The 25012-nt window shown below is 42.8% G+C and overlaps 1 protein-coding gene across 1 annotated transcript in view; it reads left to right on the forward strand.

The window, feature by feature from the left end:
• Positions 1–25012, forward strand: part of fbn2 (fibrillin 2) — a 213287-nt gene that overhangs the window by 164938 nt on the left and 23337 nt on the right. The window contains exons 44-54 of the mRNA XM_045693798.2: positions 11643–11768; positions 12242–12367; positions 12615–12731; positions 12977–13105; positions 14803–14922; positions 16699–16824; positions 17250–17402; positions 18119–18184; positions 18753–18878; positions 23479–23598; positions 24204–24326. Coding sequence (XP_045549754.2) covers positions 11643–11768; positions 12242–12367; positions 12615–12731; positions 12977–13105; positions 14803–14922; positions 16699–16824; positions 17250–17402; positions 18119–18184; positions 18753–18878; positions 23479–23598; positions 24204–24326 — 1332 coding nt within the window. The remainder of the gene's footprint in view (positions 1–11642; positions 11769–12241; positions 12368–12614; positions 12732–12976; positions 13106–14802; positions 14923–16698; positions 16825–17249; positions 17403–18118; positions 18185–18752; positions 18879–23478; positions 23599–24203; positions 24327–25012) is intronic.

Genomic DNA, 25012 nt, shown 5'->3' on the forward strand with positions numbered 1-25012 from the left:
ACTATAGCAACACCTGCTGTAACGTTAGATAGGACTATAGCAACACCTGCTGTAACGTTAGATAGGACTATAGAGACCTGCTGTAACGTTAGATACGACTATAGCAACACCTGCTGTAACGTTAGATACGACTATAGAGACACCTGCTGTAACGTTAGATACGACTATAGCAACACCTGCTGTAACGTTAGGTACGACTATAGAGACACCTGCTGTAACGTTAGGTACGACTATAGAGACACCTGCTGTAACGTTAGGTACGACTATAGCAACACCTGCTGTAACGTTAGGTACGACTATAGAGACACCTGCTGTAACGTTAGGTACGACTATAGCAACACCTGCTGTAACGTTAGATACGACTATAACAACACCTGCTGTAACGTTAGATACGACTATAGCAACACCTGCTGTAACGTTAGATACGACTATAGCAACACCTGCTGTAACGTTAGATACGACTATAGCAACACCTGCTGTAACGTTAGGTACGACTATAGAGACACCTGCTGTAACGTTAGGTACGACTATAGAGACACCTGCTGTAACGTTAGGTACGACTATAGAGACCTGCTGTAACGTTAGATACGACTATAGCAACACCTGCTGTAACGTTAGATACGACTATAGCAACACCTGCTGTAACGTTAGATACGACTATAGCAACACCTGCTGTAACGTTAGATACGACTATAGCAACACCTGCTGTAACGTTAGATACGACTATAGCAACACCTGCTGTAACGTTAGATACGACTATAGCAACACCTGCTGTAACGTTAGATACGACTATAGCAACACCTGCTGTAACGTTAGGTACGACTATAGAGACCTGCTGTAACGTTAGATACGACTATAGCAACACCTGCTGTAACGTTAGATACGACTATAGCAACACCTGCTGTAACGTTAGATACGACTATAGAGACCTGCTGTAACGTTAGATACGACTATAGCAACACCTGCTGTAACGTTAGGTACGACTATAGAGACACCTGCTGTAACGTTAGATACGACTATAGCAACACCTGCTGTAACGTTAGATACGACTATAACAACACCTGCTGTAACGTTAGGTACGACTATAGCAACACCTGCTGTAACGTTAGATACGACTATAGAGACACCTGCTGTAACGTTAGATACGACTATAGCAACACCTGCTGTAACGTTAGATACGACTATAGCAACACCTGCTGTAACGTTAGGTACGACTATAGAGACCTGCTGTAACGTTAGATACGACTATAGAGACCTGCTGTAACGTTAGATACGACTATAGCAACACCTGCTGTAACGTTAGATACGACTATAGCAACACCTGCTGTAACGTTAGATACGACTATAGCAACACCTGCTGTAACGTTAGATACGACTATAGAGACACCTGCTGTAACGTTAGATACGACTATAGAGACCTGCTGTAACGTTAGATACGACTATAGCAACACCTGCTGTAACGTTAGGTACGACTATAGAGACACCTGCTGTAACGTTAGGTACGACTATAGCAACACCTGCTGTAACGTTAGGTACGACTATAACAACACCTGCTGTAACGTTAGATACGACTATAGCAACACCTGCTGTAACGTTAGATACGACTATAACAACACCTGCTGTAACGTTAGATACGACTATAGCAACACCTGCTGTAACGTTAGATACGACTATAGCAACACCTGCTGTAACGTTAGATACGACTATAGCAACACCTGCTGTAACGTTAGATACGACTATAGCAACACCTGCTGTAACGTTAGGTACGACTATAGAGACACCTGCTGTAACGTTAGGTACGACTATAGAGACCTGCTGTAACGTTAGATACGACTATAGCAACACCTGCTGTAACGTTAGATACGACTATAGCAACACCTGCTGTAACGTTAGATACGACTATAGCAACACCTGCTGTAACGTTAGATACGACTATAGCAACACCTGCTGTAACGTTAGATACGACTATAGCAACACCTGCTGTAACGTTAGATACGACTATAGCAACACCTGCTGTAACGTTAGATACGACTATAGCAACACCTGCTGTAACGTTAGATACGACTATAGCAACACCTGCTGTAACGTTAGATACGACTATAGCAACACCTGCTGTAACGTTAGATACGACTATAGCAACACCTGCTGTAACGTTAGATACGACTATAGCAACACCTGCTGTAACGTTAGGTACGACTATAGAGACCTGCTGTAACGTTAGATACGACTATAGCAACACCTGCTGTAACGTTAGATACGACTATAGCAACACCTGCTGTAACGTTAGATACGACTATAGAGATCTGCTGTAACGTTAGATACGACTATAGCAACACCTGCTGTAACGTTAGGTACGACTATAGAGACACCTGCTGTAACGTTAGATACGACTATAGCAACACCTGCTGTAACGTTAGATACGACTATAACAACACCTGCTGTAACGTTAGGTACGACTATAGCAACACCTGCTGTAACGTTAGATACGACTATAGCAACACCTGCTGTAACGTTAGATACGACTATAACAACACCTGCTGTAACGTTAGATACGACTATAGCAACACCTGCTGTAACGTTAGATACGACTATAGCAACACCTGCTGTAACGTTAGATACGACTATAGCAACACCTGCTGTAACGTTAGATACGACTATAGCAACACCTGCTGTAACGTTAGGTACGACTATAGAGACACCTGCTGTAACGTTAGGTACGACTATAGAGACCTGCTGTAACGTTAGATACGACTATAGCAACACCTGCTGTAACGTTAGATACGACTATAGCAACACCTGCTGTAACGTTAGATACGACTATAGCAACACCTGCTGTAACGTTAGATACGACTATAGCAACACCTGCTGTAACGTTAGATACGACTATAGCAACACCTGCTGTAACGTTAGATACGACTATAGCAACACCTGCTGTAACGTTAGATACGACTATAGCAACACCTGCTGTAACGTTAGATACGACTATAGCAACACCTGCTGTAACGTTAGATACGACTATAGCAACACCTGCTGTAACGTTAGATACGACTATAGCAACACCTGCTGTAACGTTAGATACGACTATAGCAACACCTGCTGTAACGTTAGATACGACTATAGCAACACCTGCTGTAACGTTAGGTACGACTATAGAGACCTGCTGTAACGTTAGATACGACTATAGCAACACCTGCTGTAACGTTAGATACGACTATAGCAACACCTGCTGTAACGTTAGATACGACTATAGAGACCTGCTGTAACGTTAGATACGACTATAGCAACACCTGCTGTAACGTTAGGTACGACTATAGAGACACCTGCTGTAACGTTAGATACGACTATAGCAACACCTGCTGTAACGTTAGATACGACTATAACAACACCTGCTGTAACGTTAGGTACGACTATAGCAACACCTGCTGTAACGTTAGATACGACTATAGAGACACCTGCTGTAACGTTAGATACGACTATAGCAACACCTGCTGTAACGTTAGATACGACTATAGCAACACCTGCTGTAACGTTAGATACGACTATAGAGACACCTGCTGTAACGTTAGATACGACTATAGCAACACCTGCTGTAACGTTAGATACGACTATAGCAATACCTGCTGTAACGTTAGGTACGACTATAGAGACCTGCTGTAACGTTAGATACGACTATAGAGACCTGCTGTAACGTTAGATACGACTATAGCAACACCTGCTGTAACGTTAGATACGACTATAGCAACACCTGCTGTAACTTTAGATACGACTATAGCAACACCTGCTGTAACGTTAGATACGACTATAGAGACACCTGCTGTAACGTTAGATACGACTATAGAGACCTGCTGTAACGTTAGATACGACTATAGCAACACCTGCTGTAACGTTAGGTACGACTATAGCAACACCTGCTGTAACGTTAGATACGACTATAGCAACACCTGCTGTAACGTTAGATACGACTATAGCAACACCTGCTGTAACGTTAGATACGACTATAGCAAAACCTGCTATAACGTTAGATACGACTATAGCAACACCTGCTGTAACGTTAGATACGACTATAGCAACACCTGCTGTAACGTTAGATACGACTATAACAACACCTGCTGTAACGTTAGATACGACTATAGCAACACCTGCTATAACGTTAGATACGACTATAGAGACCTGCTGTAACGTTAGATACGACTATAGCAACACCTGCTGTAACGTTAGATACGACTATAGCAACACCTGCTGTAACGTTAGATACGACTATCGCAACACCTGCTGTAACGTTAGGTACGACTATAGAGACACCTGCTGTAACGTTAGATACGACTATAACAACACCTGCTGTAACGTTAAGTACGACTATAGCAACACCTGCTGTAACGTTAGGTACGACTATAGCAACACCTGCTGTAACGTTAGGTACGACTATAGCAACACCTGCTGTAACGTTAGATACGACTATAGCAACACCTGCTGTAACGTTAGATACGACTATAACAACACCTGCTGTAACGTTAGATACGACTATAGCAACACCTGCTGTAACGTTAGATACGACTATAACAACACCTGCTGTAACGTTAGATACGACTATAGCAACACCTGCTGTAACGTTAGATACGACTATAACAACACCTGCTGTAACGTTAGATACGACTATAGCAACACCTGCTGTAACGTTAGATACGACTATAGCAACACCTGCTGTAACGTTAGATACGACTATAGCAACACCTGCTGTAACGTTAGGTACGACTATAGAGACACCTGCTGTAACGTTAGGTACGACTATAGAGACCTGCTGTAACGTTAGATACGACTATAGCAACACCTGCTGTAACGTTAGATACGACTATAGCAACACCTGCTGTAACGTTAGGTACGACTATAGCAACACCTGCTGTAACGTTAGATACGACTATAGCAACACCTGCTGTAACGTTAGATACGACTATAGCAACACCTGCTGTAACGTTAGATACGACTATAGCAACACCTGCTGTAACGTTAGATACGACTATAGCAACACCTGCTGTAACGTTAGATACGACTATAGCAACACCTGCTGTAACGTTAGATACGACTATAGCAACACCTGCTGTAACGTTAGATACGACTATAGCAACACCTGCTGTAACGTTAGGTACGACTATAGAGACCTGCTGTAACGTTAGATACGACTATAGCAACACCTGCTGTAACGTTAGGTACGACTATAGAGACACCTGCTGTAACGTTAGATACGACTATAGCAACACCTGCTGTAACGTTAGATACGACTATAACAACACCTGCTGTAACGTTAGGTACGACTATAGCAACACCTGCTGTAACGTTAGATACGACTATAGAGACACCTGCTGTAACGTTAGATACGACTATAGCAACACCTGCTGTAACGTTAGATACGACTATAGCAACACCTGCTGTAACGTTAGATACGACTATAGAGACACCTGCTGTAACGTTAGATCCTTCTATAGCAACACCTGCTGTAACGTTAGATACGACTATAGCAACACCTGCTGTAACGTTAGGTACGACTATAGAGACCTGCTGTAACGTTAGATACGACTATAGAGACCTGCTGTAACGTTAGATACGACTATAGCAACACCTGCTGTAACGTTAGATACGACTATAGCAACACCTGCTGTAACGTTAGATACGACTATAGCAACACCTGCTGTAACGTTAGATACGACTATAGAGACACCTGCTGTAACGTTAGATACGACTATAGAGACCTGCTGTAACGTTAGATACGACTATAGCAACACCTGCTGTAACGTTAGGTACGACTATAGCAACACCTGCTGTAACGTTAGATACGACTATAGCAACACCTGCTGTAACGTTAGATACGACTATAGCAACACCTGCTGTAACGTTAGATACAACTATAGCAAAACCTGCTATAACGTTAGATACGACTATAGCAACACCTGCTGTAACGTTAGATACGACTATAGCAACACCTGCTGTAACGTTAGATACGACTATAACAACACCTGCTGTAACGTTAGATACGACTATAGCAACACCTGCTATAACGTTAGATACGACTATAGAGACCTGCTGTAACGTTAGATACGACTATAGCAACACCTGCTGTAACGTTAGATACGACTATAGCAACACCTGCTGTAACGTTAGATACGACTATCGCAACACCTGCTGTAACGTTAGGTACGACTATAGAGACACCTGCTGTAACGTTAGATACGACTATAACAACACCTGCTGTAACGTTACGTACGACTATAGCAACACCTGCTGTAACGTTAGGTACGACTATAGCAACACCTGCTGTAACGTTAGGTACGACTATAGCAACACCTGCTGTAACGTTAGATACGACTATAGCAACACCTGCTGTAACGTTAGATACGACTATAACAACACCTGCTGTAACGTTAGATACGACTATAGCAACACCTGCTATAACGTTAGATACGACTATAGCAACACCTGCTGTAACGTTAGATACGACTATAGAGACCTGCTGTAACGTTAGATACGACTATAGCAACACCTGCTGTAACGTTAGATACGACTATAACAACACCTGCTGTAACGTTAGATACGACTATAGCAACACCTGCTGTAACGTTAGATACGACTATAGCAACACCTGCTGTAACGTTAGATACGACTATAGCAACACCTGCTGTAACGTTAGATACGACTATAGCAACACCTGCTGTAACGTTAGATACAACTATAGCAAAACCTGCTATAACGTTAGATACGACTATAGCAACACCTGCTGTAACGTTAGATACGACTATAGCAACACCTGCTGTAACGTTAGATACGACTATAACAACACCTGCTGTAACGTTAGATACGACTATAGCAACACCTGCTATAACGTTAGATACGACTATAGAGACCTGCTGTAACGTTAGATACGACTATAGCAACACCTGCTGTAACGTTAGATACGACTATAGCAACACCTGCTGTAACGTTAGATACGACTATCGCAACACCTGCTGTAACGTTAGGTACGACTATAGAGACACCTGCTGTAACGTTAGATACGACTATAACAACACCTGCTGTAACGTTACGTACGACTATAGCAACACCTGCTGTAACGTTAGGTACGACTATAGCAACACCTGCTGTAACGTTAGGTACGACTATAGCAACACCTGCTGTAACGTTAGATACGACTATAGCAACACCTGCTGTAACGTTAGATACGACTATAACAACACCTGCTGTAACGTTAGATACGACTATAGCAACACCTGCTATAACGTTAGATACGACTATAGCAACACCTGCTGTAACGTTAGATACGACTATAGAGACCTGCTGTAACGTTAGATACGACTATAGCAACACCTGCTGTAACGTTAGATACGACTATAACAACACCTGCTGTAACGTTAGATACGACTATAGCAACACCTGCTGTAACGTTAGATACGACTATAGCAACACCTGCTGTAACGTTAGATACGACTATAGCAACACCTGCTGTAACGTTAGATACGACTATAGCAACACCTGCTGTAACGTTAGATACGACTATAGCAACACCTGCTGTAACGTTAGATACGACTATAGAGACCTGCTGTAACGTTAGATATGACTATAGCAACACCTGCTGTAACGTTAGATACGACTATAGCAACACCTGCTGTAACGTTAGATACGACTATAACAACACCTGCTGTAACGTTAGGTACGACTATAGCTGTGCTTCTCTTTTCCTCATTAACTTTGATGTTGTTGTCATTTTTGGTTCTGCCAGAGTTGAATATGTATTCCGTTTGATAGTGGGGGTTACTATATTTAACAGTAGAATGTCTCTCCAGCAGTGTGTATGATAGTGGGGGTTACTATATTTAACAGTAGAATGTCTCTCCAGCAGTGTGTATAATAGTGGGGGTTACTATATTTAACAGTAGAATGTCTCTCCAGCAGTGTGTATAATAGTGGGGGTTACTATATTTAACAGTAGAATGTCTCTCCAGCAGTGTGTATGATAGTGGGGGTTACTATATTTAACAGTAGAATGTCTCTCCAGCAGTGTGTATAATAGTGGGGGTTACTATATTTAACAGTAGAATGTCTCTCCAGCAGTGTGTATAATAGTGGGGGTTACTATATTTAACAGTAGAATGTCTCTCCAGCAGTGTGTATGATAGTGGGGGTTACTATATTTAACAGTAGAATGTCTCTCCAGCAGTGTGTATAATAGTGGGGGTTACTATATTTAACAGTAGAATGTCTCTCCAGCAGTGTGTGTAATAGTGGGGGTTAATAGAGCTAACAGTAGAATGTCTCTCCAGCAGTGTGTATGATAGTGGGGGTTACTATATTTAACAGTAGAATGTCTCTCCAGCAGTGTGTATAATAGTGGGGGTTACTATATTTAACAGTAGAATGTCTCTCCAGCAGTGTGTATAATAGTGGGGGTTACTATATTTAACAGTAGAATGTCTCTCCAGCAGTGTGTATGATAGTGGGGGTTACTATATTTAACAGTAGAATGTCTCTCCAGCAGTGTGTATAATAGTGGGGGTTACTATATTTAACAGTAGAATGTCTCTCCAGCAGTGTGTATAATAGTGGGGGTTACTATATTTAACAGTAGAATGTCTCTCCAGCAGTGTGTATAATAGTGGGGGTTACTATATTTAACAGTAGAATGTCTCTCCAGCAGTGTGTATAATAGTGGGGGTTACTATATTTAACAGTAGAATGTCTCTCCAGCAGTGTGTATAATAGTGGGGGTTACTATATTTAACAGTAGAATGTCTCTCCAGCAGTGTGTATAATAGTGGGGGTTACTATATTTAACAGTAGAATGTCTCTCCAGCAGTGTGTATAATAGTGGGGGTTACTATATTTAACAGTAGAATGTCTCTCCAGCAGTGTGTATAATAGTGGGGGTTACTATATTTAACAGTAGAATGTCTCTCCAGCAGTGTGTATAATAGTGGGGGTTACTATATTTAACAGTAGAATGTCTCTCCAGCAGTGTGTATAATAGTGGGGGTTACTATATTTAACAGTAGAATGTCTCTCCAGCAGTGTGTATAATAGTGGGGGTTACTATATTTAACAGTAGAATGTCTCTCCAGCAGTGTGTATAATAGTGGGGGTTACTAGAGGTAACAGTTCAGACCGGTATCCCATTACAGTTTTTATGTCGCACCCAATGGTGTCCCCCCTCTTCCCCTCCTCCTCCTCCTCCTCTCTAATTATTTGTCTTCTGTCTTTCTCATTCTCTCTTTTTTACTCCGAGCCCCCGGGGTCACATACACTGTCAATGTGTGTTAGGCTCTGTTGGTCGGCCCGGCAACACAATATCTCCCCTCGGAACGGTCGGCGGTCACGATGTGGTCGACCTCCCGACCGTGGAAGTCAGGGGAGCCCGACATGTCTGACCGGTTTGTGTGTGGTGACCCCAAGAGGGAGAGTTATTGTGCACTAACTGCTAGTGGTTAGACTCTAACCAAGGAACAACACACAGAAAACCAATTATAGGTCTTTATTGGACTAGAAGTTCGCCTCAAAATCCCCAAAGGGAAAGAAATGTGATTGTGTGGAGACATGGAGAGAGGGTAAAAGGGAAACTAGTCATTCAAAAGGGTTAATTTAAGTCAGTAACTTAAGTACGTTTAAATGTTTAAATGCAAGGGGGGGGCATATGTGTAATGTGTGAAATCAAACCAATCAGACATAAAGGTGTATTTCAGTGAGAACGTGAAGCTTTTGACAAATGTAACACGAGGAATTCTCACGTAACAATGGCATGAACGTGGCCTTGTGCACTGGATCATAATTAGATTTTGCTGCTTCACTGTTTAGCATGGCGTACATCACGGCCTCTCTTTTCCACATCATTTTGAGAAATGTATTTTTGGTGTTTTAGAGACATTTTAAACGCAACCAGATTATTTTTGTTGGGGGGGTTGTGGAAACCGAATTCTTCTCTCGTATGGATTTCTTCAGTTTGGCGTTACGAATCTAGTTGACACCAATCTTTATTTCCTTTAGGATAACTGCGGCGTCGGTTAGGCTAGAAAGCCTTAATAATGCCCCTCGAAAGTAACGGTAGTCATATAAGCCGTTTCTATTTTAATCCAACCCTTTCTGTTGTGATTTTAAATCTGTATTTGTCCTCTTCAATCATTTGTAAGGTATTAAGGTGAAAGTTCTATAATTCAGTCCTAGAGTGCCAATCATTTTATTCCGACTTGAAACATACTCTGTCTGTCTGTCTGTCTGTCTGTCTGTCTGTCTGTCTGTCTGTCTGTCTGTCTGTCTGTCTGTGATCTGTCTGTCAGTCTGTGATCTGTCTGTCAGTCTGTGATCTCTGTCTGTGATCTGTCTGTCTGTCAGTCTGTGATCTGTCTGTCTGTCAGTCTGTGATCTGTCTGTCTGTCAGTCTGTGATCTGTCTGTCTGTCTGTCTGTGATCTGTCTGTCTGTCTGTCAGTCTGTGATCTGTCTGTCTGTCTGTCAGTCTGTGATCTGTCTGTCTGTCAGTCTGTGATCTATCTGTCTGTCAGTCTGTGATCTGTCTGTCTGTCAGTCTGTGATCTATCTGTCAGTCTGTGATCTATCTGTCAGTCTGTGATCTGTCTGTCTGTCTGTCAGTCTGTGATCTGTCTGTCTGTCTGTCTGTCTGTCTGTCTGTCTGTCTGTCTGTCTGTCTGTCTGTCTGTCTGTCTGTCTGTCTGTCTGTCTGTCTGTCTGTCTGTCTGTCTGTCTGTCTGTCTGTCTGTCAGTCTGTGATCTATCTGTCAGTCTGTGATCTATCTGTCAGTCTGTGATCTATCTGTCAGTCTGTGATCTGTCTGTCAGTCTGTGATCTGTCTGTCTGTCTGTCTGTCTGTCTGTCTGATCTATCTGTCAGTCTGTGATCTGTCTGTCAGTCTGTGATCTGTCTGTCAGTCTGTGATCTGTCTGTCAGTCTGATCTGTCTGTCAGTCTGTGATCTCTGTCTGTGATCTGTCTGTCTGTCAGTCTGTGATCTGTCTGTCTGTCAGTCTGTGATCTGTCTGTCTGTCAGTCTGTGATCTGTCTGTCTGTCTGTCTGTGATCTGTCTGTCTGTCTGTCAGTCTGTGATCTGTCTGTCTGTCAGTCTGTGATCTGTCTGTCTGTCAGTCTGTGATCTATCTGTCTGTCAGTCTGTGATCTATCTGTCTGTCAGTCTGTGATCTATCTGTCTGTCAGTCTGTGATCTATCTGTCTGTCAGTCTGTGATCTGTCTGTCTGTCAGTCTGTGATCTGTCTGTCTGTCAGTCTGTGATCTGTCTGTCTGTCAGTCTGTGATCTGTCTGTCTGTCAGTCTGTGATCTATCTGTCAGTCTGTGATCTATCTGTCTGTCTGTCTGTCTGTCTGTCTGTCTGTCTGTCTGTCTGTCTGTCTGTCTGTCTGTCTGTCTGTCTGTCTGTCTGTCTGTCTGTCAGTCTGTGATCTGTCTGTCAGTCTGTGATCTGTCTGTGATCTGTGTTTGTGTCTCTCTCTCTCTCTCTGTTCATCTAACTGCCGCTGATCATTCCGGCTGCTCTGGCTACCTGTATAATTGCTATCTTAATCTGGTTTTGTGGTGTGTGTGTGTGTATATTTGTGTGTGTGTGTGTGTGTGTGTGTGTGTGTGTGTGTGTTCCAGACATCGATGAGTGTAGCAGTGGGGAGAACCTGTGCCAGAGGAACGCTGACTGTATCAACAGCCCTGGGAGCTACCGCTGTGAATGCTCAGAGGGCTTCAATCTCTCCCCCATAGGAGCCTGCGTCGGTGAGACAACAGACAACTCCCACACATGCTACGTCCCTCATGTACCCTATTCCCTACATATGTGCACTGACCAGGGCTCATAGGGCTCTGGTCAAAAGTAGTGCACTATATAGGGAATAGGGTCACATTTGGGATGTAAATGAAAGTGATTCTCACCAGTGTGTCTTTGTCCTGGTGTGACCTATCAGACCAGCTGTAGCTTTTTACTGTAAAAGTCCAGATGCACTGTGGACAGGCTGCGACCGCCAACACAATATTTACCAAATGTCTTGCCCCAGTGTGATCCTTGGCAGGCCCGGGGCTCTGCCTTGTAAAAAAGCACTAAGCTACATGTCTGGAGGATTACCTAATGCACCCTGTGGTCTTGACCTGGTCTTATCTGGAGGATTACCTAATGCACCCTGTGGTCTTGACCTGGTCTCATTCCCCTCTCTCTCTCTTCTTCTTCTTCTTCTCCTCCTGCCGTTGGGAAGACCGCAACGAGTGTTTGGAAATCCCCAACGTGTGTAGCCATGGCGAGTGTGTGGACATCCAGGGGGGCTACGAGTGCAGGTGCCACCACGGCTTCAAGGCTACGCCCAACCGCAAGATGTGCATGGGTGAGAACTTTCTAGAAAACACTTCAGGCTCTCGCTTTCAATGGAGGCCAATGTAATCAATCCCAAATTGAGACCATTCCAAAGACCATTTTCACCTTCTGTTTTGAAATATTGTGGTTGTCCTGAAATGTTTCTGCCCTTAGATATTTTTGCTTACTTAGATCATGTCTTTCCACTCCATTTGAGATAATTGACTGAAATATTTTGTAGTGTTACAACCATTATCACTTTTTCTGTCTGTCTCCAGATGTTGATGAGTGCGAGCGGTTGCCTTGTCGCAACGGGACCTGCAAGAACACAGTGGGCTCCTTCAACTGTCTGTGTCATACCGGGTTTGAGTTCTCACACCACAATGACTGCATGGGTGAGCACCACTGTCCCCTGGTTCATCTAAAGATTTCTTTCTACCAAGGAAGATTTTCCTGTCCCCCCCGTTCTAGGGATGTCCTTTGAGGTTTTACACCCCAAAGAAATACTTTATGACAAATACATTTTCAAAAATGTCTTTAGAAATAGAACTGCTACCTAAAGGGCATTAACTTCTCTTTTTTGGAATATAACTTGTATTCACTCTTGTATTGATGTGCTGTTTTGTGTTGTGGTTGGCAGATATTGACGAGTGTCAGACATCCTTTGGCACGCTGTGCAGGAAAGGCCAGTGTATCAACAGTGTGGGCTCCTTCCAATGTCTGTGTGAGGAGGGCTACAAGCTAACCCCCGATGCCAAGAATTGTATGGGTAAGAACTGTCCTACTATACTGTATGGGTTATGATCTGTCCTGCTCTACTGTATGGGTAAGAACTGTCCTACTCTACTGTATGGGTTATGATCTGTCCTGCTCTACTGTATGGGTAAGAACTGTCCTACTCTACTGTATGGGTTATGATCTGTCCTACTCTACTGTATGGGTTATGATCTGTCCTACTCTACTGTATGGATAAGAACTGTCCTACTCTACTGTATGGATAAGAACTGTCCTACTCTACTGTATGGGTAAGAACTGTCCTACTATACTGTATGGGTTATGATCTGTCCTGCTCTACTGTATGGGTAAGAACTGTCCTACTCTACTGTATGGGTTATGATCTGTCCTACTCTACTGTATGGGTTATGATCTGTCCTACTCTACTGTATGGGTTATGATCTGTCCTACTCTACCCTATGGATAAAAACTGTCCTGCTCTACTGTATGGATAAGAACTGTCCTACTCTACTGTATGGATAAGAAATTACTACTCTTCTGTATGGGTTATGATCTGCCCTACTCTACGGTATGGGTTATGATCTGTCCTACTATACTGTATGGGTTATGATCTGTCCTACTCCACTGTATGGGTTATGATCTGTCCTGCTCTACTGTATGGATAAGAACTGTCCTACTCTACTGTATGGGTTATGATCTGTCCTACTCTACTGTATGGATAAGAACTGTCCTGCTCTACTGTATGGATAAGAACTGTCCTACTCTACTGTATGGATAAGAACTGTCCTACTCTACTGTATGGATAAGAACTGTCCTACTCTACTGTATGGATAAGAAATGTCCTACTCTACTGTATGGATAATAAATGTCCTACTCTACTGTATGGATAAGAACTGACCTACTCTACTGTATGGGTTATGATCTGTCCTACTCTACTGTATGGATAAGAACAGTCCTACTCTACTGTATGGATAAGAACAGTCCTACTCTACTGTATGGGTAAGAACTGACCTACTCTACTGTAGGGATAAGAACTGTCCTACTCTACTGTATGGATAAGAACTGTCCTACTCTACTGTATGGATAAGAACAGTCCTACTCTACTGTATGGGTAAGAACTGACCTACTCTACTGTAGGGATAAGAACAGTCCTACTCTACTGTATGGATAAGAACAGTCCTACTCTACTGTATGGGTAAGAACTGACCTACTCTACTGTAGGGATAAGAACTGTCCTACTCTACTGTATGGATAAGAACTGTCCTACTCTACTGTATGGATAAGAACTGTCCTACTCCACTGTATGGATAAGAACTGTCCTACGCCACTGTATGGATAAGAACTGGCCTACTCTGCTGTATGGATAAGAACTGGCCTACTCTTCTGTATGTCGTTCACGGTGGTAGGCTACTTTAACATGAGGGGTACTCAGCTTTGTAACATATTTCTAATGTAATAAATATTATTAGAACTATTTTTGGGATAATATAGCTATTTTTGGTAACACTTAACAATGAGGTCACCTTTACAAGTGTTTTTTAAAGAGTTATTGTAAACTCTTACTGCTGTTTCTTAATGATTATTGCCATTAACCAAAGGTGAGTATGTCAAGGTATGATGGATAAAACATTTTCAAAACATTTCCATGCTAAAGTTCTGATATTTTAACCTGGTGTTTCACACGTTACCCTACTATTTATCCTCCCAACTCTTTTTCCTAATTTTCTCCAGATGTGAACGAGTGTATGATCTTCCCCGGGACATGCACTCCTGGAACCTGCCAGAACCTGGACGGCACCTTCCGTTGTCTCTGTCCCCCGGGCTACATAGTCCAGAACGAGCAGTGTATAGGTGAGGCTTCGTCTAACCCTGGCTACATCACCATGCTACATAGTGGTTAGAAAAAATTTATTTGACCAAATACAATGCTTTTTCTCTGTTAACAAATTAACAACAGACTTTCAGCATGCTTATAGAGAAGGGCACTCAACATGTACTGCACCGATACTAATGATTGAGGATTGGTTGGAAGAAATTGATAATACGAAGATTGTGGAAGCTGTGCTGTTAGATTTCAGTGCAGCCTTTGAAATATTATTATCATAACCTGTTGTTGAGAAAACGAATGTGTTATGGCTTTTCAACCTCTGCCATATGGTGGATTCAGAGCTATCTATGTAATATATCTCAGAGGGTTTTCTTTGTACCGCAGGGCAGCTCTCTAGGCCCTCTACTCTTTTCTATTTTTACTAATGACTTGCCACTGGCATTAAACAAAGCATGTGTGTCCATGTATGCTGATGATTCAACCACATACACCATCAGCAACCACAGCTAATGAAGTCACTGAAACCCTTAACAAAGAGTTGCAGTCTGTTTTGGAATGGGTGGACAGCAATAAACTTGTCCTGAACATCTCTAAAACTAAGAGCATTGTAATTGGTACAAATCATACCTTAAGTTCTAGACCTCAGCTGAATCTGGTAATGAATGGTGTGGCTGTTGAACAAGTTGAGGAGACTAAATTACTTGGTGTTACCTTAGATTGTAAACTGTCATGGTCAAAACATATAGATTAAATGGTTGCAAAGATTGGGAGAGGTCTAGCCGTAATAAAGAGATGCTCTGCTTTTTTCACACCACACTCCACAATCAAGTCCTGCAGGCTCTAGTTTTAGCTTATCTTGATTATTGTCCAGTCGTGTGGTCAAGTGCTGCAAAGAAAGACCTAGTTAAGCTGCAGCTGGTCCAGAACAGAGCGGCACGTCTTGCTCTTCATTGTAATCAGAGGCCTGATATAAATACTATGCATTTCACTCTCTCTTGGCTGGGAGTTGAGGTAAGACTGACTGCGTCACTTCTTGTTTTTACAAGAAACATTAATGTATTGGAAATACCAAATTGTTAGCATAGTCAACTTACACACAGCACTGACACACACACTTATCCCACCAGACATTCCACCAGGGTTCTTGTCACAGTTCTCCAGGTCCAGAACAAATTCAAGAAAACATACAGTATTATACAGAGCTATGAGTGCATGAAACTCCCTTCCATCTTATACAGCGCAAGTGAACAGCAAACCTGGTTTCAAAAAACAGATAAAGCAACACCTCACAGCACAACGCCTCTCCCCCATGTGACCTACTTGTTGTGTGCATATACTGACATGTATGTGTAACTGATAGATTCACACACACACACACTATATGTTAATGTAAATTGTAAAGTATTTTGTCGGGGACGTCTTTTTCGTTATGTGTCGGACCCCAGTAAGACTAGCTGTCGCCATTGGCGTCGGCTAATCTGTGTGGGACAGACCTGGGTTCAAAATACTATTTAAAATCTGTAAAATACTTTGAACGTACCAGGCGACACTTTGCTTCTTGAAAGTCCAATATCTTGAAAACTTAACCGTTGATATACAAAGTTTTTTTCGACCTTATCAACAGTGTACAAATGAGCAAAATAGGAATTCGATAGTAGTTTGCCTTTAAGCACAGCTAAAGTATTTGAAATTGTTTCAAATATTTGAACCCAGGTCTGGTGTGTACTGTGTGGACGATCCACACAGAGCCATCCATTTTGTAACGGTAATGACAGCTCACCCCTTTTTTTCCTCTGCAGACGTCAACGAGTGTGAAGAAGACCCTAACATCTGCCTGTTTGGCTCCTGCTTCAACAACCCGGGCAGTTTCCAGTGTGTGTGCAGGCCTGGCTTCATACTGTCTGAGAACAGTCGCAGGTGTTACGGTATGTAGGGCCAACCAGAATTGGGTTGAAAACAGTGTTGAGAATTTGGCATATGAGAATAGTTAGGCAACAAAAAGGTTTTTGGAAGGAAGGTTTGTTGTGGCACATGTTATGTCAAATTGTTTATGTTGGTACTGCTACAGCACTGCTACAATACAAGCATGGATAGTTATCAACACTCATTTCCAATATTTTACTTTCCAACAATATTGTGGTGTCAAAGTATACCATGGCCTTCAGCCAATCAAAGTACTGCACAATGTTTTTTAAACCCTGCTTTGTTTGTTTTGTTGCGTTGCTGCTGGAAACCCCAATAAACACAGAGGAAGATTTGTATGTTGTTGTGGTCCAGTTTTTAGCCTCTGACCAGCCTCTCTCTGTATGTCTCTGTCGCTCTCTCTCTGTGCCTCTCTTCATCTCTCCAGACACCAGAGAGAGTTACTGCTTCACCCGCTTTGAGAACGGCAAGTGTTCGGTGCCTCAGGCCTTCAACACCAGCAAGGCCAAGTGTTGCTGCAGCACTATGCCCAAAGAGGGCTGGGGAGACCCCTGTGAACTTTGTCCCAAGAAGCAGGATGGTACACACACACACACACACACACACACACACACACACACACACACACACACACACACACACACACACACACACACACACACACACACACACACACACACACACACACACACACACACAAAAAACAAACATATTGAGCAGCCCAAAAATATGAGAGACATCCCTACTCCCTAAGCCATGTCTTGACTCATTGGGCACAAACTGGTTGAATCAACATTGTTTCCACATCATATCTACATAATTTCAACCCCCCAAAAATGATGTGATGACTTTGAATCAACGTGGAAAACTGATTGGATTTGCAAAGGTCATCAAGACAAAGAAATTTTGTGAATTTGTCTTTTTTTCACCTGCATTTGATACCAAATCCAATGATTTCACACTGTTGATTTTACGTTGAATTCACATTAGTTCACAACTAATTTCAAATGTAAATCAAAATAAGATATTGAACTGACATCTGTGCGCACCCTTACAGAAAAAAAACTTGATTTCACAATTTGTACTTATGTAGGTTCATGTTATCACATGTTGCTTTACATGTTATCACATTAACGTCACATACGATCACATTAGATCCCATGAAAACATATGTTTTTGGAACACTTCACATTCGATCACATTCCAAAAGGGAAGATTGAATAGAGTCCATAGTCAGACCCAATTCAGAATTATTGAGTTAGAAATATGAATATTGTTATTATTTTTCTCCATCAGTGGCGTTCCAGCACCTGTGTCCCTTCGGCCATGGCATAATCCCTGGGACTGGAGACACACGCATAGGTAACTCACCCACATTAACATCTGTGAGGTACAGTGTGAAAAGTTACTGTGATTTATGCTTTTGAGATGATACCGCTGTAAAGATTTGGAATGAATGATATCGCTGTAAAGATTTTGAATGAATGATATCGCTTTAAAGATTTTGAATGAATGATATCGCTTTAAAGGTTTGGAATGAATGATATCACTTTAAAGGTTTGGAATGAATGATATCACTTTAAAGGTTTGGAATGAATGATATCACTTTAAAGGTTTGGAATGAATGATATCGCTTTAAAGGTTTGGAATGAATGATATCACTTTAAAGGTTTGGAATGAATGATATCACTTTAAAGGTTTGGAATGAATGATATCACTTTAAAGGTTTGGAATGAATGATATCACTTTAAAGGTTTGGAATGAATGATATCACTTTAAAGATTTTGTTTTATGTTGAACCTTTGACGAGACGACATGAAACAGCATGAATGTGATTTGAAAAAAAAAAATATGATTTCAACTATAACGACAATGAATAGATGAATGAATAATGTTGGGATGGATAATATTCTGAACATTGCATCTCCAGACTTGAATGAGTGTGTGGAGAACCCAGGCATCTGTAACAACGGACACTGTATCAACACAGACGGCTCCTTCCGCTGCGAGTGTCCAATAGGCTACACCCTCAACTACACTGGAGTACACTGCATCGGTAAGACACAACCCTATACAACACACCTATTCTATATTCATTAACTGGCTATAGAGTTAACAGGAAACATGTTCCATATTCAACTACACTGGAGTACACTGCATTGGTGAGACACAACCCTATATAACACACCTATTCTATATTAATGAACTGGCTATAGAGTTAACAGGAAACATGTTCCACAGTCAACTACACTGGAGTACACTGCATCGGTGAGACACAACCCTATACAACACACCTATTCTATATTAATGAACTGGCTATAGAGTTAACAGGAAACATGTTCCACAGTCAACTACACTGGAGTACACTGCATCGGTGAGACACAACCCTATACAACACACCTATTCTATATTCATTAACTGGCTATAGAGTTAACAGGAAACATGTTCCACAGTCAACTACACTGGAGTACACTGCATCGGTTAGACACAACCCTATAAAACACACCTATTTATATTTTTTATATATTCAAGTTTTAAAACACTCACATAGTAGTCAATACAAACTGAAATCCATGAGCGGTTAGACAAATACAACAATACCTGTTAGAACCAGCTCCCTTTAGTTTCCTTTCATTGCATTTTTTTCATGTTAAGAGAAGAGCAGAAGGCACTAAACCAATGTGAGACGAGGTGCAGCCATGTTAGGAGAAGAGCAGAAGGCACTAAACCAATGTGAGACGAGGTGCAGCCATGTTAGGAGAAGAGCAGAAGGCACTTAACCAATGTGAGACGAGGTGCAGCCATGTTAGGAGAAGAGCAGAAGGCACTAAACCAATGTGAGACGAGGTGCAGCCATGTTAGGAGAAGAGCAGAAGGCACTTAACCAATGTGAGACGAGGTGCAGCCATGTTAGGAGAAGAGCAGAAGGCACTAAACCAATGTGAGACGAGGTGCAGCCATGTTAGGAGAAGAGCAGAAGGCACTTAACCAATGTGAGACGAGGTGCAGCCATGTTAGGAGAAGAGCAGAAGGCACTAAACCAATGTGAGACGAGGTGCAGCCATGTTAGGAGAAGAGCAGAAGGCACTAAACCAATGTGAGACGAGGTGCAGCCATGTTAGGAGAAGAGCAGAAGGCACTAAACCAATGTGAGACGAGGTGCAGCCATGTTAGGAGAAGAGCAGAAGGCACTTAACCAATGTGAGACGAGGTGCAGCCATGTTAGGAGAAGAGCAGAAGGCACTAAACCAATGTGAGACGAGGTGCAGCCATGTTAAGAGAAGAGCAGAAGGCACTAAACCAATGTGAGACGAGGTGCAGCCATGTTAGGAGAAGAGCAGAAGGCACTAAACCAATGTGAGACGAGGTGCAGCCATGTTAAGAGAAGAGCAGAAGGCACTAAACCAATGTGAGACGAGGTGCAGCCATGTTAGGAGAAGAGCAGAAGGCACTAAACCAATGTGAGACGAGGTGCAGCCATGTTAGGAGAAGAGCAGAAGGCACTAAACCAATGTGAGACGAGGTGCAGACCAAAAATAATATGGGCATTAGGAAGAAAAAGGTGCAACTTTATTCACGTTACACATTGGCAGCAAAGACTTGAATTCCAGTGTAGCCTAGTGCATAGTGTCCAGCCTAAATACACTGAACAAAAAATATAAACGCAACATGTAAAGTGTTGGTCCCATGTTTCATGAACCGAAATAAAATGTTCCATACGCACAATTTTGTTTACAGCCCTGTTAGTGAGCATTTCTCCTAGGCCAAGATAATCCATCCACCTGACAGGTGTGGCATATCAAGAAGCTGATTAAACAGCATGATCATTACACAGGTGCACCTTGTGCTGTGGACAATAAAGGGCCACTCTAAAATGTGCAATATGTCATACAACACAATGCAACAGATGTCTCAAGTTTTGAGGGAGTGTGCAATTGGCATGCTGATTGCAGGAATGTCCACCAGAGCTGTTGCCAGAAAATTGAATGTTCATTTCTCTACCATAAGCCGCTTCAACATAATTTTAGAGAATTTGGCAGTACGTCCAACCGGCCTCATAACCACAGACCACTTGTAACCATGCCAGCCCAGGACCTCAACATCCGGCTTCTTCACCTGTGGGATCATTGGAGACCAGCCACCTGGACAGCTGATAAAACTGTGGGTTTGCACAACCAAAGAATTTCTGCACTAACTGTCACAACCCGTCTCAGGGAAGCTCATCTGCATGTTTGTCATCCTCACCAGGGTCTTGACCTGATTACAGTTTGGCATTGTAACCAACTCAGTGGGCAAATGCTCACCTTCGATGGCCACTGGCACACTGGAGAAGTGTACTCTTCACAGATGAATCCTGGTTTCAACTGTACCGTAAAGATGGCAGACAGCGTGTATGGTGTCATGTGGGCGAGCGGTTTGCTGATGTCAACGTTGTGAACAGAGTGTCCCATGGTGGTGGTGGGGTTATGGTATGGGCAGGCATAAGCTACGGACAATGAACACAAGTGCGTTTTATCGGTGGTAATTTGAATGCACAGAGATACCGTGACGAGATCCTGAGCGCTATTGTCGTGCCATTCATCTGCCGCCATCACCTCATGTTTCAGCATGATAATACACGGCCTCATGTTGCAAGGATCTGTACACAATTCCTGGAAGCTGAAAATGTCCAATGTATCAGACTGGTTTCTGATCCACGCCCCTACTTTATATTATATATCTATATTCCCAGTCATGTGAAATCCGTAGTTTAGGGCCCAATGAATGTATTTAAATTGACTGATTTCCTTATATAAACTGTAACTCAGTAAATCTTAGAAATTGTTGAATGTTTAGTTCAGCGTAAAAACTGTGTAAAATCTAAAATAACCATTTCAGATTCCAGTCCAGGTTTCTGTACGCAAACTCTTCCAGGTGGTGCTCTTATAGGATAAGATCTACCAGGTCGGTGCTCATATAGGACAGGCTCTACCAGGTGGTGCTCTTATAGGATAAGATCTACCAGGTGGTGCTCTTATAGGATAAGATCTACCAGGTGGTGCTCATATAGGACAGGCTCTACCAGGTGGTGCTCATATAGGACAGGCTCTACCAGGTGGTGCTCATATAGGACAGGATCTACCAGGTGGTGCTCATATAGGACAGGATCTACCAGGTGGTGCTCATATAGGACAGGATCTACCAGGTGGTGCTCATATAGGACAGGATCTACCAGGTGGTGCTCATATAAGACAGGCCCACCAGGTGGTGCTCATATAGGACAGGCTCTACCAGGTGGTGCTCATATAGGACAGGCTTTACCAGGTGGTGCTCATATAGGACAGGCTTTACCAGGTGGTGCTCATATAGGACAGGCTTTACCAGGTGGTGCTCATATAGGACAGGCTTTACCAGGTGGTGCTCATATAGGACAGGCTTTACCAGGTGGTGCTCATATAGGACAGGCTTTACCAGGTGGTGCTCATATAGGACAGGCTCTACCAGGTGGTGCTCATATAGGACAGGCTTTACCAGGTGGTGCTCATATAGGACAGGCTCTACCAGGTGGTGCTCATATAGGACAGGCTTTACCAGGTGGTGCTCATATAGGACAGGCTTTACCAGGTGGTGCTCATATAGGACAGGCTTTACCAGGTGGTGCTCATATAGGACAGGCTTTACCAGGTGGTGCTCATATAGGACAGGCTCTACCAGGTGGTGCTCTTATAGGATAAGATCTACCAGGTGGTGCTCTTATAGGATAAGATCTACCAGGTGGTGCTCATATAGGACAGGCTCTACCAGGTGGTGCTCATATAGGACAGGATCTACCAGGTGGTGCTCATATAGGACAGGATCTACCAGGTGGTGCTCATATAGGACAGGATCTACCAGGTGGTGCTCATATAAGACAGGCCCACCAGGTGGTGCTCATATAGGACAGGCTCTACCAGGTGGTGCTCATATAGGACAGGCTTTACCAGGTGGTGCTCATATAGGACAGGCTTTACCAGGTGGTGCTCATATAGGACAGGCTTTACCAGGTGGTGCTCATATAGGACAGGCTCTACCAGGTGGTGCTCATATAGGACAGGCTTTACCAGGTGGTGCTCATATAGGACAGGCTTTACCAGGTGGTGCTCATATAGGACAGGCTTTACCAGGTGGTGCTCATATAGGACAGGCTTTACCAGGTGGTGCTCATATAGGACAGGCTTTACCAGGTGGTGCTCATATAGGACAGGCTCTACCAGGTGGTGCTCATATAGGACAGGCTCTACCAGGTGGTGCTCATATAGGAGCTATACAGAGGAAACACTCTACTACACCAGAATGCACTGTATACTCTTAACGCCACTAAACCTTGACATACCTCCTCTGTACTGTGCCATCTCATAGCGTCTATACTGAAGAAAACGTATGGAGTTGACCAAACAATAAGGTTCATGCATCTAAATAACAGGTTTCCCAGACACATATTAAACCTAGTATTGGACTGGAAAGCATGGTCAATGGAGAATCTCCGTAATATTAATCTGTCTGGATAACCGCCCCATAAAGTACAATAAATGTTTGTTTTCTGTGCAATACTGTGGTCTGGAAATTCTACTGTAATGTTATACTTGACTAGTCCAGCTACAGTTTGGTTAATTGTCCAACCTTGTGGTCCTGACCAGATGTTGACGAGTGTTTGGTGGGGAACCTATGTGGGAACGGGACGTGCTCTAACGTGATTGGAGGGTTCGAGTGTAACTGTGAGGAGGGCTTTGAGCCAGGCCCCATGATGACCTGTGAAGGTGTGTGTGGAAGTGAAACCCTACTGGACATGTACATGTTATCAATTTGGTGGAGATGTATATTTATTCCTTTAATATTGTGTTACAGTCATTGTAATTTAAACACGTTTTCAAGTATTTTCTTTTTTATATACTTTTATTTTCCAAGTTTTAGTATATTGAAAATCTATTAAAATCATGATCTTAACACATTGGCAAATGGAACATATTCATATTATAGTAATATAGTGTGAAATGTTCAGTAGGAAAGTTAAACCATATGGATATAAATATATGAATATATGAATATGTGCTGGATGTATTGAAGGCATGTTGCAAATTTAAATGCAGAAATGTTTCAATGAGACTGATTATTTGCCTGAAGGGTGTGTGTGTGTGTGTGTGTGTGTGTGTGTGTGTGTGTGTGTGTGTGTGTGTGTGTGTGCCCGTGCCGGTGTGCGTACATATGTGTGCGTGGTTCATGGGATATCGATTTTGACTGCTGGTGTTGTCCTCTGTCTGTCTGTCTGTCTGTCTGTCTGTCTGTCTGTCTGTCTGTCTGTCTGTCTGTCTGTCTGTCTGTCTGTCTGTCTGTCTGTCTGTCTACGTCCTGTTCTCTGGGTCAGACGTCAACGAGTGTGCAATCAGCCCCCTGCTGTGTGCATTCCGCTGCATCAACACCTTCGGAGGATACGAGTGCATGTGTCCCGGTGGCTACACTCTGAGAGAGAACCAGAGGATGTGCCAGGGTGAGATACACGCTACACACAAACACTAACACTACACGCTACACACTAACACTACACGCTACACACAAACACTAACACTACACGCTACACACAAACACTAACACTACACACTACACGCTACACACTAACACTACATGCTACACACTACCCACTACACGCTACACACTACACGCTACACACTAACACTACACGCTACACACTAACACTACACGCTACACACTACACACTAACACTACACACTACACGCTACACACTAACACTACATGCTACACACTACATACTACACACTAACACTACACGCTACACACTAACACTACATGCTACACGCTACACACTAACACTACATGCTACACACAACACGCTACACACTACACGCTACACACTAACACTACATGCTACACACTACACACTCTTTTACCCAATATTGACCCTGAAGGGATAGTTCAACCAAATGACGAGTCACGCCAACTCCCAAAACACACACACAGACACGCTTACACACTCTTCACACTCTTCACAAATGCTGCTGCTCCTCTGTTTATTATCTATCCTGATTGCCTAGTCACTTTTACCCCTACCTACATGTACATATTACCTCAATTACCTCCACAACTTCGTACCCCTGCACATTGACTTGATACCGGTACTCCTTGTATATAGTTGTTTTTGAAAATATTTTTTTCCTT

This window comes from Salmo salar, chromosome 01, assembly GCF_965601325.2.
Source record: "Salmo salar chromosome 01, fSalSal1, whole genome shotgun sequence".
NCBI lineage: Eukaryota > Metazoa > Chordata > Actinopteri > Salmoniformes > Salmonidae > Salmo > Salmo salar.